At 48.2% G+C, this 13,205-nt stretch overlaps 1 protein-coding gene across 1 annotated transcript; it reads right to left on the bottom strand.

Annotated features, from left to right (window-relative positions):
- Positions 1 to 844: 844 nt before the first annotated feature.
- Positions 845 to 13,005, bottom strand: LOC130266041 (histone-lysine N-methyltransferase EHMT2-like). The gene is made up of 5 exons (XM_056515368.1): positions 12,910 to 13,005; positions 11,958 to 12,060; positions 10,143 to 10,297; positions 9,003 to 9,162; positions 845 to 853 (listed from the first exon to the last, which is right to left on the bottom strand). The coding sequence occupies exons 1-5, from the start codon at positions 12,921 to 12,923 to the stop codon at positions 845 to 847; spliced, it is 441 nt and encodes a 146-aa protein (XP_056371343.1). The 5' UTR covers positions 12,924 to 13,005.
- Between the last annotated feature and the right edge of the window lie 200 nt (positions 13,006 to 13,205).

The following is a 13,205-nucleotide window of genomic DNA, read 5'->3' as shown; positions in this document are numbered from 1 at the left end:
CGTCCTGAAGTTTTTATCTTTAAATTGACCGAAAAAGGGAATAACAAAAATAAGAAAAAGGGAGGTAGGAAAGAAGAAATCCTGATGGTACCCCCTCCACACGTGCCCCCACCGCAGGCCCCTGCCCCCAGTGCACCTCCCCAGAGGAGGATTCGGATTCAGATCATTCAAGCTACTCAGGACCAGTCACTAGAGGGAGGTCTAGGAATAACAAGAAAATTTATTCCCATTGAGAGAAATGCCTATGGGGGGTCCTCAGGCAGGAATAGGATTTATATCTGTGCCCCTCAGTTCAGGGGATGTTAGGGAATTTAAGAAGGAAATGGGACACTTATTAGAAGACCCGCTGGGAGTTGCTGAAAGAGTGGACCAATTTTTGGGTCCTAATATGTACACCTGGGAGGAATTACAGTCCATTTTGAACATCCTGTTTACAGCCGAAGAGAAAAATATGATTAGAAGGGAGGGCATGCGTATCTGGGACACCCAACACGCTCAGGGTCCTGCAGCTAACACCAAATGGCCCCTTCAAAATCCTCAGTGGGATCATCAGAATCCTGCACATCGAACACACATGCAGGACCTGAGGACAATCATAGTTCAGGGAATTAGGGAATCAGTCCCGAGAGGCCAGAACATCAATAAAGCATTTAATAAGAGACAAAAGAAGGATGAAACCCCCACAGAGTGGTTAGAGAGGTCGAGAAAGAATTTCCAGCTTTATTCAGGAATGGATCCAGATGGTCAAATGGGACAGGCAGTGTTGAAGGTACATTTTGTGTCTAAATCTTGGGAAGATATAAGGAAGAAGATACAAAAGCTGGAAGATTGGCAGGATAGAGGCTTAGATGAGCTGTTGAGAGAGGCCCAAAAGGTGTATGTCCGAAGGGAAGAGGAAAGTCAGAAACGGCAAGTTAGAATGATGGTTGCTGCGGTACGAGAAAGTAGGGAACAGGGTCAGAGGGAGACACAGAGGCGGCCAGTAAGAGAGCTTAAGGAGTCTAAGAATTCAAAGGAGAGACAGGACATTAAGGTGTGTTTTTATTGCAGGGAAAAAGGACATTTCAAGAAAGAGTGTAGGGTCAGGATTCGGGATAAGAAGGAGTTCAAGACAGATTAGAGGGGTCAGGGGCTCTATCTCTTGGGGACACGGAAACATCATAAGGAGCCCTTGATAAAACTGAAGGTGGGTCCCCATGGCCAGGAAATAGTTTTTCTGGTTGACACAGGAGCTGAAAGATCAACTATTTAGTTTTTGCCAAAAGGATGTAGACTATCTAAAGAGACTGCCACGGTAGTAGGAGCAAAGGGAGAACCCTTTGAGGTGGGGGTTATTAAAAGGGTGACAGTTGAATCAGAATCAAGAATTGGGTTGGGAGACTTTTTGTTAGTATCAGAATCTGAATATAATCTATTGGGGAGAGATATGATTATAGAACTAGGAATTAGGATAGAAGTAGTAGAGAAGGAACTACAAATTAAACTCTGTCCTCTCAGAGTGGAGGACGAAGAAAAGATAAACCCTGAAGTATGGTATAATCCAGGAAACGTGGGGCAGCTAAAAATAGCCCCATTTTCAGTGATTATTAGAAATCCGGAAGTCCCGGTAAAAATAAAGCAATATCCCATATCCCCTGAGGGTCGATGGGGATTAAAACCTGAGGTAGATAGATTGTTGAGCAAGGGGCTGCTAGAACCATGCATGTCACCCTTCAACACACCGATACTCCCTGTGTGCAAATCAGATGGCACTTATCGGTTAGTACACGACTTAAGGGAAATTAATAAACGCACAGTGGCTCGGTTCCCCGTGGTGGCAAATCCATATACACTCTTAAGTAAATTGGGGCCTAACAACTTATGGTATAGTGTCATAGATTTAAAGGATGCCTTTTGGGCTTGCCCTCTCAAAGAGGCAAGCCGGGAGTACTTTGCATTTGAATGGGAGGACCCCGATACAGGAAGGAGGCAACAGCTGAGGTGGACAGTGTTACCCCAGGGGTTCACAGAATCTCCAAATTTGTTTGGACAGGCATTGGAACAGATTTTGCAGGATTACCAAACAGGACCGGGAGTAACCCTGATACAATATGTAGATGATCTGCTTCTGGCAGGGGAACATGAGGAGAATGTAAGAAAAGAAAGTATAAGGCTGTTGAATTTTCTGGGACTTAAGGGGTTGAAAGTTTCTAAGACTAAACTCCAGTTTGTAGAGGAGGAGGTAAAATATTTGGGGCACTATTTAAAGAAGGGAGAGAAAGAATAGACCCTGAAAGGATCCAAGCAATTACGTCACTACCTATTCCAAAAAACAAGAGACAAGATCGTCAAATTTTAGGACTTACTGGGTACTGCAGGCAGTGGATTGAAAATTATAGCAGTAAAGCTAGATTTCTTTACCATAAATTAACACAGGAAGGGCTAATGAAATGGAGTCAAGAAGACATAGAGAAACTTCAGGAATTAAAGGAAAGTTTGGTCCATGCCCCGGTCTTAAGCCTCCCGGATGTGAGGAGACCATTTTTCTTACTTGTAAACATAGAAGAGGGTATTGCATTTGGGGTACTTACCCAGGATTGGGCAGGGAAAAAGAAGCCCGTTGCATATTTATCAAAAATTTTAGATCCTGTGAGTAGGGGCTGGCCAACCTGTTTACAAATAGTGGCAGGATGTGCCCTTTTGGTGGAAGAAGCTAGAAAAATTACTTTTAATGGTAATCTCAAAGTAATGTCCCCTCACAACATCCGGAGCGTATTACAGCAAAAAGCAGAAAAATGGATTTCAGATGCTAGGCTTCTAAAGTATGAAGGAATTCTGGTAGAGGCACCCAATATTGATGTTAGAAACCACTGCACTACAGAACCCGGCCGCATTTTTATACGGGGAACCGGAACATGAGTGTTTGACCCATGACTGTATAGCTACAATAGAGGAGCAGACGAAGATTAGACCAGATTTAGAAGAAGAGGAATTAGAAAGTGGTGAAAGACTTTTCGTGGATGGATCCTCCAGGGTAATAGAAGGGAAAAGAAAATCAGGGTATGCAATAGTGCGGGGTCCGAACTTACAGGTGGTAGAGTCAGGTGCATTAGATAGATCATGATCTGCCCAGGCATGTGAATTATACGCAATATTAAGGGCCTTGAAACTTCTTGAGGGGAAGGAGGGGACAATATATACTGATTCTAGATATGGATTTGGAGTAGTCCATACATTTGGAAAGCTATGGGAAGAAAGGGGCCCTATCAACTCACAGGGGAAGGATTTGATACACCAGAAACTTATAGTTGAGATCCTAAAAGCTCTGAGAGGGACGACAAGGCTAGCAGTGGTTCATTTAAAGGGACACCAACGAGGAATAGATTTAAAAAGCAGGGGGAACAACGCTGCAGATCAGGAGGCAAAACGGGCAGCCCTAAAGGAAATGGTCCTAAAAGAAAAAGGGGGGCAAAGGGGAAAAGATGGAGTCAAGGACGGTGAAAACACTGATACAATTTTTACGAATGAGGAGAAAGAGAGACTTAGAAGAATGGGTGTTACAGAGGAAGCAGGAAAGTGGATATTAGCAGACGGCCGGGAAGTGCTACCAAAGGCGATAGCTCAGAGGGTATTGTATAAGTTACATCAGAAAACTCATTGGGGAGCCCAGGGGCTGGTGGATCACTTTGCCGCTAAGTACATGAGCATCGGGCTCCACGATATAGCTAAACATATCACAAAGGGATGTCCTACCTGTTTGCGGGTAAATCGAAGTAACCTCAGAAAATTACCCTATGGGGGAAGGCCTCTAGCAAAACAACCCTTTGCAAATATTCAAGTGGATTTTACCGAATTGCTGAAGGTGGGGAGGATTAAATATCTTTTAGTAGTAGTAGATCATCTTACTCATTATGTGGAAGCCTTCCCGACATCAAGGGAAACCGCATGAACAGTAGTAAAAGCCCTGCTGGAGGAGATAGTCCCCAGGTATGGTGTACCAGAAACAATTGACTCTGATAAGGGGCCGCACTTTACATCAAAGATAACTCAGGAGCTGGCAGCAGCATTAGGAATAAAATGGGAACAACATACTCCTTGGCACCCTCAAAGTTCAGGCCGGGTAGAAAGGATGAATGGAGAAATAAAAAAACAACTTACTAAATTGGTACTAGAAACAAAATTATCATGGGTTAAATGCATTCCCCTAGCCTTGCTGAACATTCGGACTCAACCCCGGGCGGATTTGGAAATTTCCCCATTCGAGATATTTATGTCATGCCCTATAGTTTAGAAAAGGCACAGACAAACCCAAATGTTAGTGAACTATACATTAACGAGTATTTAATAGCTTTGATGAAATTCAAAAAACAGCTATGGGAAAAAGGAATGTTGGTTCAGAGACCACCATTAGATCTTGTATTACATCAGGTTCAGCCCGGGGACTGGGTACTGGTCCGAAGTTGGAAGGAAAATCCGATAACACCCAAGTGGGAAGGACCTTACCAGGTGTTGCTTACAACAGACACAGCGGTACGCACTGTGGAAAAAGGGTGGACTCACGCAAGCCGAATCAAAGGACTAGTAGATCTGTCTAAATTCACCAACGACCCCGGGTGGGAAGTGAAGGGCACACCTGGGAAGCCTGAAACTGACACTTAAGAAGAGAGTAAGCTCTAATTAAAAGACAAATTACATTATTCTCACCCCACCACAGGTATGAGCCTTTTTTCCACATGGGAGATAGACTGTGGGATCCAACATACTATTCCTTCCTGGTAGAGCTCCGAGCAACGGGAGCACCAACTGGGGGGGGAGAAGATCTGCTAAATGCAGCAGTAAGAATAAGATGTAATGCTGAAAATTGCTGGGGGAATTGTAACACTTTTGTATGCTTCATTTGTTTAGTTTGTAAGGAGGAGTGGTGGACCCATTGCCGCAATAGTTACCCTCCAAGGGGGGTGTGTAAAAATTGTTATTTGGACCAAAGGCTACTCACCTCTCAGGTCCTAGCTACCAAAGTGGCTGCCAGAGAACTCTTAAGAGGGTCTGAAGAGTGGTGGAAAGTTTTTACAAAGGGGATAAACCCCCAGTTCTATTGTTATCACTCTAATGAACCTGCCCCATTTGTGGCTAGGATAGTAGCCGCCCTGTGCAGACGGTGGGTACCTGAACTCAGTTGTTATACCCCTCAAATTAAGAACCGCAAGTGGTATAAATACATAAAACGTATCAAAAAGCATGGGTCAAACACCCCTCCTGAAGAATACTCCTGCTGCCGAGAAGATGGAACTCCCCATAGCTCGATGCAAACGAGTTGATGGGCAAGGCAGAGGAGATGAGAGCAGTGGAGGAGGGACGCCCGAGCAAAAGGGGAAAATAAGGAACAGGTACCCAGAGCTGTCGAGAGTTCAAGGGAAAGGAAAAGGCTGAGGTAAATTGCGAGAAATATAAAAAGAGCAGTTGTGGAAAATGGGGAAGCTACCACCTCCAATTAGGAATTTTACATATAATGCTTTTGAAATCTGCGTTTGCAAGCCATGAACCTTTTAAATGGTCATTAATAAGGTGGGAGGACCAGAAAGTACTTAGTACAGTGGTGACTTCAGGAACCCCCTCGTTTAACTGCTACCTTTGTGGTTTAACCCAAACGCACCCATGCTTGAACAAGGTGGGATTTTATTTTTGTCCGGCATTCAATCCAGGAAAACCTTATTGTAATTATCCTGGAGAATTTTTTTGCGGATACTGGGGGTCTGAGACAGTGGCTTTCGGATTTTCCCCGGGATGAGGGAAGGACCAATATATATCTGTAGGGTGGTGGCCTGCAGGATGCATTCCCCCTGAGATAGGAAAGGATCAGGGAGTGGGAAACCCTGGCAACTGCCATGGAATACAAATCCATGTTACAAACAATAAGGTCAAAGATGGGGTATGGACAATTGGCAAAACCTGGGGAGCTAGAGCATGGGAACCAGGAAAAGATAGGGGAGGACATTTTCTAATCAAGAGGGAACCAATTCCACATGATCCGGTAACCTGTAGGGCCAAATCCAGTAATAGGTACCCAGGAAATAGAGGAAAACTGGAATGAGGCTATAAGGGAAAACACAACAGTGGCCACTAATGGATCTATAATTATGCATGCCACTGTGTTACCACCAAAGCATGGGACGCTCTGGAAAGTAATGCAAGCTACCTTTGGGGTCTTCAACAGTACATATCCAAATCTAACCAAAGGGTGCTGGCTATGTTATACCATTAATCCACCTTTTTATGAAGCTTTGGGGTCCGCAGCAAAATCCAAACATGTCAATGGATCAAATCCGCGGGAGTGCCTTTGGAAAAAGGGGAAAGAGAGTACCCCAGGAATATCAATGGCACAAGTAAGTGGAAAAGGAAGGTGCATAGGCAATATACCTCGAGATAAAGATCATCTTTGTCAGGTAAAAATGGCTGTAACCAACTCCTGCAAGCCGGCTCAATGGCTGATCCCTGCTGCAAACACCAAGTGGGTTTGTAACACATTAGGGGTAACCCTGTGTATATCAGTATCTAATTTCAATGAAACATCCGAATACTGCATTCAGGTCATGGTAGTCCCCCGGATTGTGTACCACCCAAAAGACTATGTGTATGCTCATCAATTCACTCCAAAACACCACTTAGAGAAACGAGAACCGTTTACAGCCCTCACAGTTGCTATATTACTAAGTATAGGAAGTGCTGGGGTGGGGACAGGAGTGGCTTCCTTAGTGAACCAACAGCAAGGATTTAAGGATCTCAGAATTTCAGTAGATGAAGATTTAAGTAAAATAGAGAAGGCAATAGACGGTCTCGTAAAATCAGTAAGATCTCTTTCGGAAGTTGTATTGCAGAATAGACGGGGATTAGAACTGTTGTTTTTACAGCAAGGGGGACTGTGTGTGGCTTTGCGAGAGGAGTGTTGCACCTATGCAGACCACACTGGGATAGTAACTGACACCATGTCTGAGCTCCGAAAACAACTGGAGCAGCACAAGAGAGAAAGGGAGGCCCAGCAAAATTGGTATGAATCTTGGTTTAAATATTCACCCTGGCTAACAACTCTCCTGTCAACCATAGCTGGACCAGTGATTTTAATAATTTTAGGGCTTGCTTTTGGCCCCTGTATTTTTAACAAAATAATTAGCATTGTAAAAAGCAGGTTAGAAGCCGCTCACCTCATGTTAATACAAGCAAAATATGAAGCCTTAAATGGGGAAGAGGCAAAAGATTATCTGGAGTTAAGTAGGAGGGAATTACAAAGATTTAGCGAACAAAAGTAATAATATAGAAAAAGGGGGGACTTGTAATAAATAAGGGGCCTTTTTTTCGCCTGACAGACCTTAGACCTTGAAGGAATATTGCCAAGACTTATGAGGCCAGGATGTTAATTGTTCTGCTTTGATCCTCTGACAGACCTTGAATAAGATATCGCCAGAACTTGTTAATTGTTTTGCTCTGCTTCCTTGCTTGCTGGATAGGCCTTAAAGTAAAAGCCAGAATGTGTTCTGCTTTGCTTGCATAATCACTTATTGTTTTAAGTGCCAAGAAAGGAGTCAGTAGCTGAGGAAGACTACTCACTCTCATCCCCCGACCACCAGAAGGCAGAAAAAGACCCCCTAGCAACTGGAGGAGCATGCACAGAACTACTAGAGGAGGAGCACGTAACCCGAAAACTGAACAGCTTAAAAGGAACAAACTAAAGGGGGTGGGGTGCTGCAGTTTGTGGAGCAAGGACTCCTCTGTCGTCCAGCGCTGACTTTGCTTTTGCTTTCTGTAACCAATAAATCTTTTAAATTGTTATTCGATCATTTATGGCCCATTGCGCTCATTTATAACAAGGACCCCAGACCTGCTGACGATGCGCTCGGTGTGCAGCCCCCAGCCTCAATTTGGGACCCCAAATCCCCCGAAATCGCCCCCAAAAAAATACAAAAAATTCGTAAAAATTCATTTAAAAACCCCAAAAATCCCCCCAAAAATTCCCAAAACATTCCCAAAAATTCCCAAAAACCCCAAAAATGTGTGAGGACCCCAAACCTGCTGACGATGTGCACGGTGTGCAGCCCCCAGCCTCAATTTGGGACACAAGCCCCCCCAAAAACCACCGAAAAAATACCAAAAAATCGTAAAAAATTCTAAAAACACCCCCAAAATCCCAAAAAAAATCCCGAAAAAATTCCCAAAAATTCCCCAAAAAATTCCCCAAAATCCCCAAGCCCACCTGCTGACGATGCGCTTGGTGTGCAGCCCCCAGCCTCAATTTGGACCCCAAAACCCCCCAAATCGCCCCGGAAAAAAACACAAAAATTCATAAAAAATCCTAAAAAAAACCAAAAAATCTCCAAAAAATCCCTAAAACATCCCAAAAAAAATCCCAAAAAATTCCCAAAACATTCCAAAAATTTCCCAAAAATCCCAAAAATATGTCAGGACCCCAGACCTGCTGACAATATGCTCAATGTGCAGTCCCCAGCCTCAGTTTGGGACCCTAAAATCACTCTAAATCCCACCCAAAAAACCGCAAAAAAACCCCAAAAAAATCATAAAAAATCACAAAAAATTCCTAAAAAAACCCCCAAAATTCCCAACAATTCCCAAAAATTGCCCCATAATTCCCCAAGCACACCTGCTGACGATGCGCTCGGTGTGCAGTGCCCTGCCTCAATTTGGGACCCTAAAACCGCTCTAAATCCCACCCAAAGAAACGCAAAAAAATCATTAAAAATTGCAAAAAAAATCCCAAAAAATCCCCCCAAAAATCCAAAATTTTCCCAAAAATTCCCAAAAAAATTCCCGAAAATCCCCAAGCCCACCTGCTGATGATGTGTTCCCCCCAGCCTCCATCTGGGACACAACCCCTCCCCCCCAAAACCAACCAAGAAATCACAAAAAAATCGGGAAAAAAATCCCAAAAATCAGAAAAAAAACCCCAAAATCCCCCAAAATCCCCCAAAACTTCCCAAAAACTCCCCCAGAATTCCCCAAGCCCACCTGCTGACCATGCTCTCGGTGTGCAGCGCCCTGCCCGCCGCCCCCAGCCTCAGTTTCCTGTTGAGCTGCAGCGTGACCCAAACATCGGAGCGCTCGGGGGTCAGGTCCAGGGGGGAGTCGCCCTCCTTGTTCCGCAGCTCGGGGTCAGCACCACGGGACAGGAACAGGCTGGGAGAGAGAGAGACCCCCACCCAAATTAGAGAGAGACTCCTCCCCAAATTAGAGACCCCTCCCCAAATTCAGGTCCAGGGGGGAGTCGCCCTCCTTGTTCCGCAGCTCGGGGTCGGACCCGTGGGACAGGAACAGGCTGGGAGGGAGAGACCCCCACCCAAATCAGAGACCCCTCCTCAAATGAGAGACCCCTTACTCTAATAAGATACCTCAACTCAAATTAGAGACCCCAACTCAAATTGAAAGAGAAAGCCCTCTTCTAATTCAGGGATCCCCAAAATCCCCCCCATATCCCATCACGGGATTCCCCAGTTCCATCAATGGAGCCCCCGGGACAGGAACAGGCTGGGGGGGAGAGACCCCAACTCAAATTAGAGAGAGACCCCTCCTCTAATTGAAAGAGAGACCCCAACTCAAATTAGAGACCCTAACTCAAATTGAGAGAGACCCCTCCTTAAGTTCACAGACCCCTCCCCAAATTCGGGGATCCCCAAAGCCCCCAGCCCCAATTCCCTCTCACCTCACACAGTCGTGGTAGCTCTCCCTGGCTGCAACGTGCAGGGGGGTGTCCCCATGTCCTGTGTCCCCTTACTCCCCTAAAGCCCCCAGACCCCTGTGACTCCCCAGACCCCTCTGAAGCCCCTCAGAAGCCCCCAGCCCCAATACCTGACACAATCATGGTAGCTCTCCCTGGCTGCAACGTGCAGGGGGGTGTCCCCATGTCCTGTGTCCCCTGACATCCCTGAAGCCCCCAGACCCCTGTGACTCCCCAGACCCCTCTGAAGCCCCTCAGAAGCCCCGAGCCCAAATACCTGACACAATCATGGTAGCTCTCCCTGGCTGCAATATGCAGGGGGATGTCCCCGTGGAAGTTGTGTGCCCTGTCACCCCTGAAGCCCCCAGACCCCTGTGACCCCTGTGACCTCTGTGACCCCTGTGACCCCTCTGAAGGCCCCCAGAGCCCCCAGCCCCAATACCTGACACAGTCGTGGTAGCTCTCCCTGGCTGCAATGTGCAGGGGGGTGTCCCCGTGGAAGTTCACGGCGTGCAGGTTGCACTGCACGTTCAGCAGAACCTCGGCGATCTCGGCGCTGCCCGTGAACGACGCCCAGTGCAGGCAGATGTTCTCCTCCTGGGGTTTTTGGGGTGAAAAAATGGCATTTTGGGGGTTTTGGGGTTAAAAAATGGGGTTGGGGGAAAAAATGGGGTTTGGGAATCAAAGAAAAAAACATATTTAGGGGTTTAAAAATGGGGTTTGGGGGTTTAAAATGGGGTTTGGGGGTAAAAATTTGGTTTACAGATTTTAAAAGGGGGTTTGGTGTAAAAAAATGGGTGTTTGGGAGTAAAAAATGGGGGGTTGGGAGAAAAAAATGGGGTTTGGGGGTAAAAATAATGGGGGTTTGGGAGAAAAAATGGGGTTAGGGGGTAAAAAGTGGGGTTTGGGAATAAAAAAAAGCAGATTTAGGGGTTTAAAAATGGGGTTTAGGGGGTTTGAAATGGGGTTTGGGGTAAAAAAATGGGGTTTTGGGGGTAAAAAATGGGGGTTTGGGGGTAAAAAAATGGGGGGTTGGCATGAAAATGAGGGGTTTGGGGTTAAGAAAGGGTTTTTGAGGGGGGTCAAAATGGGGTTTGGGGAGTAAAAAGAGTTTTTCGGGAAAAAAAGAATTTTTGGAGAGGAAAAATTCCTCTTCTAGAACAAAACCCCCTCGTTTGGGAGTCTCTGAGGGCCCCCCAGTATCCCCCAGTCCCTCCCAGGTGTCCCCAAATGTCCTCAGATGTCCCCAGGTGTCCCCAGGTGTGTCCCAGGTGTCCCCAAATGTCCCCCAGTCCCTCCCAGCTGTCCCCCAAGTGTCCCCCAGATGTCCCTCAAGTGTCCCCAGATGTCCCCAGGTGTGCTCCAGTCCCTCCCAGGTGTCCCCAAATGTCCCCCAAATGTCCCTCATGTGTCCCCAAATGTCGTCCAGGTGTGCCCGGGTGTCCCTCAAATGTCCCCAGGTGTCCCCAGGTGTGTCCCAGGTGTCCCCAAATGTCCCCAGGTGTCCCCAAGGTGTCTCCAAATGTCCCCAGGTGTGTCCCAGGTTTCCCCAGATGTCGCCAGGTGTCCCTCAAATGTCCCCCAGCTGTCCCAAGGTGTCACCAGGTGTGTCCCAGGTGTCCCCAGGTATCCCCAGGTGTGTCCCAGGTGTCCCCAAATGTCCCCCAGTCCCTCCCAGCTGTCCCCCAAGTGTCCCCCAGATGTCCCTCAAGTATCCCCAGATGTCCCCAGGTGTGCTCCAGTCCCTCCCAGATGTCCCCAAATGTCCCCCAAATGTCCCTCATGTGTCCCCAAATGTCGTCCAGGTGTGCCCGGGTGTCCCTCAAATGTCCCCAGGTGTCCCCAGGTGTGTCCCAGGTGTCCCCAAATGTCCCCAGGTGTCCCCAAGGTGTCTCCAAATGTCCCCAGGTGTGTCCCAGGTTTCCCCAGATGTTGCCAGGTGTCCCTCAAATGTCCCCCAACTGTCCCAAGGTGTCACCAGGTGTGTCCCAGGTGTCCCCAGGTATCCCCAGGTGTGTCCCAGGTGTCCCCAGATGTTCCCCAAATGTCCCCCAGGTGTCCCCAGGTGTGTCCCAGGTGTCCCCAGATGTCCCCAGGTGTGCTCCAGTCCCTCCCAGGTGTCCCCAAATGTCCCCCAGGTGTCCCCAGCTGTCCCCAGATGTCCCCAGGTGTGCCCAGGTGTGCCCAGGTGTGTCCCCAGGTGTCCCCAGCTGTCCCCAGCTGTCCCCAGGTATGCCCAGGTGTGTCCCCAGCTCACGTTGTCGGTCAGGGTGACGTCGGCCGCGCGCGTCAGCAGCCGCCGAATGACCTCGATGTGTTTGTGCTCAGCCACAGATGATCGGGGTCCAGCCCCCGTTGTCCTGGGGGTCAGGCAGGGGTCACTCAGGGGTCACTCAGGGGTCATTGACCCCCCAATGACCACCCCTGACCCAGACCCAGATAATCGGGGTCCAGCCCCCATTGTCCTGGGGGCCATTCAGGAGTCACTCAGGGTCACTCAGGGGTCACTCGGGGGTCACTGACCACCCCTGACCCATCCTGACCACCCCTGACCCATCCTGACCCCCACTGACCATCCCTGACCCCCACTGATCACCCCAAACCCGGACCCAGATGATCGGGGTCCAGCCCCCATTGTCCTGGGGGTCACTTGGGGTCACTCAGGGGTCACTGAGCACCCCTGACCCTCTGACCACACCCAGAACACTCAGGGCAGTCCCTGACCACTCCCAGGACACTCTGAGGACGCTAAGGACACCTGTGGGACACTAACTGGACAACCTCAGGACAATTCCTGGACACCCTCAGACACTCAGGACACTCCCAGGACACTCAGGACAATGCCTGGACAGCCCCAGGACACTCAGGCCACTGAGTGGACACTACCAGGACAGTCACTGGACACTCTCAGGACAATCACTGGACACCCCAGACACTCAGAACACTGACTGGACACTCTCAGGACACTCCCAGGACACTCAGGACAACACCTGGACAGCCCCAGGACACTCTCAGGACACTCAGAACAGCCCCTGGACACTGAGTGGACACTCAGGACAGTCACTGGACAGTCCCTGGACACTGAGTGGACACTGAGTGGACACTCAGGACAATCCCTGGACACCCGCAGACACTCCGCACACACCCAGGATGCTCAGGACAACCCCTGGACAGCCCCAGGACACTCAGGACACTGAGTGGACACTCACCTGTGCGTTGACATCCACCTGCCCCGTGCTCAGCAGCAGCTCCACCATCTCCAGGTTCCCGTTTTTGGCCGCATGGTGCAGGCAGGTGGAGCCGTCCTCCTCCTGTGACATCAAAGAGAGGGGAGGTGACGTCACACAGGATGTGGGGATGACATAGAGAGGGGTGGTGATGTCGTACATAGAAGTGGTGACATCATATAAATGGTGGTGATATCATACAGGGAGTAGTGATGTCATACAAGCGTGGTGACGTCACAAATAGCACAATGATCTCATACAGGGATTCTGCTGTCTCA

The sequence above is a fragment of the Oenanthe melanoleuca genome, unplaced genomic scaffold (assembly GCF_029582105.1).
Source record: "Oenanthe melanoleuca isolate GR-GAL-2019-014 unplaced genomic scaffold, OMel1.0 S001, whole genome shotgun sequence".
Taxonomy (NCBI): Eukaryota; Metazoa; Chordata; class Aves; order Passeriformes; family Muscicapidae; genus Oenanthe; species Oenanthe melanoleuca.
Note: the sequence above shows the minus strand (reverse complement) of the source record. Positions and strands in the feature narration are given on the sequence as shown.

Excerpts from the sequence above, each read along its gene's own strand:
- LOC130266041 (XM_056515368.1), bottom strand. Across the intron at positions 10,298-11,957 it reads ACGTCACCCTGACCGACAAC|GAGGAGAACATCTGCCTGCA; the intron begins GTGAGCTGGGGA and ends CAAAAACCCCAG. Across the intron at positions 9,163-10,142 it reads AGCTACCACGACTGTGTCAG|CCTGTTCCTGTCCCGTGGTG; the intron begins GTATTGGGGCTG and ends TCTCTCTCCCAG.